This window comes from Octopus bimaculoides, chromosome 6, assembly GCF_001194135.2.
Source record: "Octopus bimaculoides isolate UCB-OBI-ISO-001 chromosome 6, ASM119413v2, whole genome shotgun sequence".
NCBI classification, from domain to species: domain Eukaryota; kingdom Metazoa; phylum Mollusca; class Cephalopoda; order Octopoda; family Octopodidae; genus Octopus; species Octopus bimaculoides.
The window spans coordinates 44,235,861-44,242,465 of NC_068986.1; the positions used below are offsets into that span (position 1 = coordinate 44,235,861).

Here is a 6,605-nt window from a genome sequence, read left to right on the forward strand (position 1 = left end):
TATATATATATATATATATGTGTGTGTGTGTGTGTATACAGGCTTACCTTGGCTTAAGTCATTTCGATTTAAGTCGTTGTCAATTATACATTAGTTTTCAAAAATAATATATGGAAAAATAAAAATCAAGTTAAGTCATTTTACTTGACTTTGCATCTGTCCACCACAAATATTGGAATCGTAAAATCACTAGTAAACCATTAAAAACACATAAAATCATATTACTATACAGTAAATAAGAATAAAAGCATATAAAATCATACGTACAGTAAATGTTAAGATACACACCATAAAGAAGTGTACCTTAGTGAACGAAATCCTGAAAACAGCTGTATTGTCCCATTTATTGGTCATTCGGAGCTCATATTGCACTGTAGTTCCAATATCTACTGTTAGGCGTCGTTGTCACTTATGATTCCTGTGATTGTTTTGAATCCAGATTTGTTTACATCTGTTTATCAGCTATTTTCTCATTCATTTGTGACTGTATTTTTGCCCCCCCCCCCGACTCCTAAGAATACTCATAGTGAAAGCACTAAGTGTCATGCTATAGTGCTGGAAGATAAACTGGCTATGATAAAATGCCATGAAAAAGGTGAAAAATGTTGTAGCAGTTGCACAATCTTTTGGGATGAGTTGGACAACTTATATCAAATCTGAAGCCTCAGGGATGAAGAACACTGTCATCAATAAGAAAAGAGGCAAAATCTTTGAAGAAATGGAAAGTCTTCTTTCTCTTTGAATTGTTAGGTTGAATCATCGGTGTGCTACTATTAATCAAGAAGTCATTCAAAAGAAAGTGTTGTCTTTGTTTGAGGACCTGAAGAAAAAATACCCAGATGAGAAAGATGTAGAGTTCAAGGCAAGTCCAGGATGGTTCATGAGATTTAAGGAGCAAAGAAGTTATCACTCCATTAAGAAGCAAGGTGAAAGTGTATCAGCTGACAAACAAGCAGCAGTGGAATTTCCTAATGCATTAAAGAAAATCATCGAAGAAAATGGGTTTCTTCCTGAACAGATTTTTAACATAGACGAAACTGGATTGTATTGGAAAAAATTGCCAGACCATTCATTCATTTCCAAGGAGGAGAAAACTATTCCAGGCTAGAAGGTCTCGAAAGAACGTGTGACCATTATGTTGGGAAGTAATTGTGCAGGAGATTTTAAGTTAAAGCCATTGCTTGTGTATCATGCACACAACCCCCATGCCCAGAAGAACATATCCAAGACATCTCTTCCTGTTATATGGATGGCTAATTCAAAAGCATGGGTCACTGTTGTTGTTTTTGAAGATTGGTTCATCAATCATTTTATCGCAGCAGCAGAGAAGTACTGTAAGGAGAAGGGGATTCCTTTTAAGGTTTTACTTATCTTAGATAATGCTCCTGGTCACCCACACATCATAGATTTTGACCCCAACGTTACTGTCGTATACCTCTCTCCAAACACCACATCTCTTCTACAGCCAATGGATAAGGGAATAATTGCTCTCTTCAAGCGTTACTATATGAAGCGTACACTACAGCAAGCAATAGCTGCAACTGATCTTGATGAGTCCATCACATTTTGTGACTTTTGGAAGAGATATGATATCTACATGGCTGTACAGAACATAGCAGTGGCATGGAATGATGTACAGAACACAGCTATGAATGGAGTATGGAAGAAGCTACGCCCACAATTCGTGAATGATTTTAAGGGGTTTGATAATGTTGCCATCAACAAAATGTTGGTGACTACGAGCAAAGAACTGGAAATGGATTTGGAGGAGGAGGATTTCACAGATTTATTTGAAAAAGACAAGCAGCCCCTGACAAACGAGGATTTGATAGAGCTTCATGAGCAGCAAAATAAAGAAGAGGAAGTCAAACCTGAGCCACATCACCTTATTATTAAGAAAATGCACCAAGCATTTGCATATATCGAAAAAGGTCTTTCTATGTTTGAGGATAGGGATCCAAATGTTCAACACTTTTCCAAGATTATGGGGGCTTGTTATGAAGCTTTTGCTCCTTATAATGTAATCCTTAAAGAAAAGAAGACAGTTCAAGGAACTCTCAACCAGTTTTTTAAGCACATTGAATAACAAGAACAGCCAGAGTCAGCTGTTGATGTTGACAATCCACAGCCATCTACATCTGCGATATAAACCACCAAATTGTATGTACATATTGGTAAATTTTAAATAATTTAGTTTTTTTTACTATTGCAAAATAATAATAATTACTGAATTTGTTTTTTAAGCTTAAAAAAGGCTTTTATTTTACCATGTCCTATTGCAAACTGCATTCATAAATAAAGCGTCCGCAATGTACGGTAAACACCACCAAATTGTATCTGTAAATTTAGATTACTTTTTTTTTTTTACTGTACTGAATAAAAAATAAAAATTATTTGTAAGCTTAAAATAGGTTTTTATTGATCATGTGTTATTGAAATTGCATTCATAAATAAAGTACAGAACTGGGAATGGTTATTATCGGTTTAACCTTGAGACAAGTAAATTGACTTAAGTCATGTGTCCTGCAACCAATTAACGACGTAGGGTGAGGTATGCCTGTATATATATATATATGTAGGTGCAGGCATAGCTGTGTGGTAAGAAGCTTGCTTCCCAACCACAATGGTTCCGGGGTTCAGTCCCACTGTGTAGCACCTTGGACAAGTATCTTCTACTGTAGCTTCTGCTTTGTGAGTGGATTTGTTTGATGGAAACTGAAAGAAGCTTGTTGTATGTGTGTGTGTGTGTGTGTATCTTCATGTCGGTTTGTCCTCCACCATCACTTGACAACTGGTGTTGGTGTGTTTATGTCCACATAACTGAGCAGTTTGCCAAAAGAGATTGATAGAATAAGTTACCAGGTTTTAAAAAAATAGAAAGTACTGGGGTCAGTTCATTTGACTAAAAATTCTTCAAGGTGGTGCCCGACCATGGCCACAGTCTAATGACTGAAACAAATAAAAGATAAAAGATATTATTTTAACCAGACCTGAAACTGACTTAGAGTAGAGAGGGCTTGTCATTGAAGAAGCCTCATATGGTGATGAAAAATCTTTGGTGAATACAACTGGTTGATTGATTAATTGAATGATTAATCAAAAAATTGATTTAGTTAGTTGGTTAAATAACTAATAAATTGACGAATAATAATAATAATAAAGAAATGAAATTTAACCAGTGTGTGTGTTTATTATTGGTATAATAGCCCCCTTGAGATATAACAAAATCTGTTTCAACGCATGAATTCACATCAAGGATCTTGCAAACAAGAAGGAAATTTCATAGAAGTTATTAAACAAGTACCTGTCATATACTGTAGTTAGGAATTTGGTATGTATGTAGTCTGTTTATACAGGACATTCACTATGCATTTTCTCTTTAACAGTTATTTTTCATGATTGAATGGTTGATCATTAATTAGATAAAATATTTGATAATTGATGATGACATTGAAAAGTGGTACATTGAATGTTTGAACATATCCAAAAACTTTGTGGATAGTGATAGTTTGAGATCTTTGCTTAAATTAGTTCTTTCTGTTATTGCGGTTGATTTTTATTTGAATTTTTGTCTTTTGATAGTATTTGAAAATGCCCTTCCATGCTAAATAAATAATGTCATTTATCTCTGCAGTGTCTCAAAGTAAGATAAAAGCTGATGATATGAGCGTTAAAGAAACTGATGTCATAACTACAGATGATGGTAAGTCAATTTTCTTGGCCATTTAAAAAAAATAAAAACATTGAGTTCCAATATCAGAAGAAATGAAATACAGGATTCTTACTTTATGAATAATCTGTTAGTTCATGAGTCACTGAAATAATGTTTAGAAAATTTTTTAAAATTCTCTGGTTAGGATATCAGTTTATTGCAGATAAGATTCACAGAAACTCTGGTGACTATTCACTTCTGTGAGGTAAACTGGGGTGGTGGAAAAGAAAAAGTGCCCTATCAAGACATAGTGAAATACCTGTGGAGTGCTTGAATTGACATGGACTATCAATCCAACACTACATCCAGTGGATCACTATTACCTCTACCTAGCTTTTATTAATTCGCTTCAAATCTCCAAATTGTGAACATTATCTTCATCATCATTATCATATTATCATCATCGTTTGACATCTGCTTTCCATGCTGGCATGAGTTTGACAGGAGCTGGCCAAGCAGAAGACTGCACCAGACTTTTGTGTCTGTTTTGGCATGGTTTTTACAGCTGGATGTCCTTCCAACCACCCTCTAGTGTGGACTGAGTGCTTTTTGTGTGGCACCAGTACAAACAAGATCAGTTTTGGCATGGTTTTTACAGCTGGATGTCATTCCAAATGCCAACCACTTTACAGTGTGAACAGATAGTATATTTATTTTAAAATGTTGTTCTGTTCTAGTTGGACATCTTCTACAGTTAGACTTTGAATATCAAAGCTATTGATTTCTATGTGGTTGGTATCTCTGAAATATTTAATTTCTAAACAATTTTATTTTTCTACTCCAGCATTTGTGATGAAAGCATCACTGATGAGTTCACATAAAGCAGAAATATACTTTACTTGTTGGAAAAATAAAAACATTATTGTTCATTAACCAATGATTTTAATTTCCTTAAATTCGTTTCAACTTAACTTTGTACTCTTTGCATTTAACAAGTGAAGATTAAGTAACTTTGTCTGATTGGTTAACTCTAGCATTCAGATAACTCTGTCAAATGTAATGTTTATTTATTCACACTTTTTTGAATTAATCATGTATTATTTTGTAGCTTTGAGTTTTCCATAATGTGGGTGTTTATTTTTAGAATGACACTGTAGGGTAGGTGAGAGAAGACTGATTTTACCAGTTTGAACATAAAACAGGTAGAATAATTGAACTGGATATGACTAGTTGAAATGCTAAAGGGTTAAGGTGCTCTATAACAAAGGAATATGCTGTTAGTTTGTATTTAAGTGTTTTGTTAGTGTTAAAATGTTCATCGTTAATCAGTGCTTATTATTATCTTACTATTTAGGGTCGTGAGCTGGCAGAATCATTAGCACACTGGGTGAAATTTCATCTGTATTTACATTCTGCAGTCAAATTCCACCAAGGTTAACTTGCGTTTCATTTCTTTCTGGGTCAATAAAATAAGTACCTGTTAAGTACTGGGGTTGATGTAATCAACTTAAACTCCACCTCCAATTACTGGCTTTTTGCCAAAATTTGAAATCATTATTATCTTACTATTAAGGCCATGAGCAGGTAGAATTGTTAGCTCGCTGGGTGATATGCTTAGCAGCATTTTGTCTGTCTTCGTGTTCTGCATTCAAATTCTGCCAAGATTGACTTTGCCTTTCATCTTTTTTTGGGTTGATAAAATATGTACCAGTTGAACTCTGTTCCAACTAATATTGCTCGCCTTGTACCAAAATTTGAAATCATTATCTTACTATTAAATGAAATTTTTTTTTAAATTTCAGTTATTTCTGGTACTACAACATATTATGATGCCTTTGTTTGTTATGCTAAAAATGACTTATGGTTTGTCCAGCAAATGATTACCAAATTAGAATCTCCTCCACATAGTTTAAAACTGTGTATTGTTGATCGTGATGTTATACCAGGTTCTTCAAAACATACTATCAATGCCAAATTAATTGAAGACAGGTAAATAATAAACATTAAAGCTTTTGCATTCTTTTGATTGCTTTTTTTCCGTTTTACATATCATCATCATCTCTGTTGTTGTATTAACATCCACTTTTTTCATCCTTGCATGGGTTGGATGAAGTTATTGAGGTAGATTTTCTACAGCTAGATACCCTTCCTGTCACCAACCCTCACCAGTTTTCAGGCAAGGTAATATTTCCTCATGGCCTGGCATATTTTTGCAGAATATTGGAAAGGAATGGCCATTCATCTTCAACAATCATGCAGTGTCAAAACAAGGAGGCACAAGCATATATACACTGACACAGATGCATACATATACATATATATGTGTGTGTGTGTGAATCAGGCTTTCAGTTTTTGTCTAGCAAATTGACTCCCAAGGTTTTGGTTGGCATGGGTCTATAGTAGAAGACACTTGCCCAAGGTGCCATGCAGTGAGACTGAACCTGAAAGCATGTGGTTGTAAAATGAGTTTCTTAACTACACAAGCATGTATATATATGTGTGTATGTATATATATGTGTGTGTGTGTATATATATATATATATATATATATATATATATCATCATCATCATCATCATCATCATCATATATATATATATATATATATATATATATATATATATGTATATATATATATATATATATTAATTGAAGTGTATAGTATTATATATCCATTATGGCTGATCTTACCAATCGGTTTCATGCTAGGGGTTCAACAGAGTGTTAGGTAACATCCTGATTATGTAACCCTGTGCTCTTCAGAGATGGCATTTATGGAATGAAATATAGTGACTGCTCTGTATTGTTGAAGGTGAATAGACATATCCGGTTTGTGGTTGCTGTAAAAAAGACGATGAAACAAATCAAGCTAGAGTTAATTTAAGAGTTATGTAATATCATCATCATTTAACATCCGCCTTCCATGCTAGCATGGGTAGGACAATGCATATATAT

At 34.1% G+C, this 6,605-nt stretch overlaps 1 protein-coding gene across 1 annotated transcript in view; it reads left to right on the forward strand.

Annotated features, from left to right (window-relative positions):
- LOC106879143 (myeloid differentiation primary response protein MyD88) overlaps positions 1-6,605 on the forward strand; it is a 29,354-nt gene that overhangs the window by 16,463 nt on the left and 6,286 nt on the right. The window contains exons 3-4 of the mRNA XM_014928579.2: positions 3,635-3,703; positions 5,455-5,641. Of these exons, the coding sequence (XP_014784065.1) occupies positions 3,635-3,703; positions 5,455-5,641 (256 nt within the window). The remainder of the gene's footprint in view (positions 1-3,634; positions 3,704-5,454; positions 5,642-6,605) is intronic.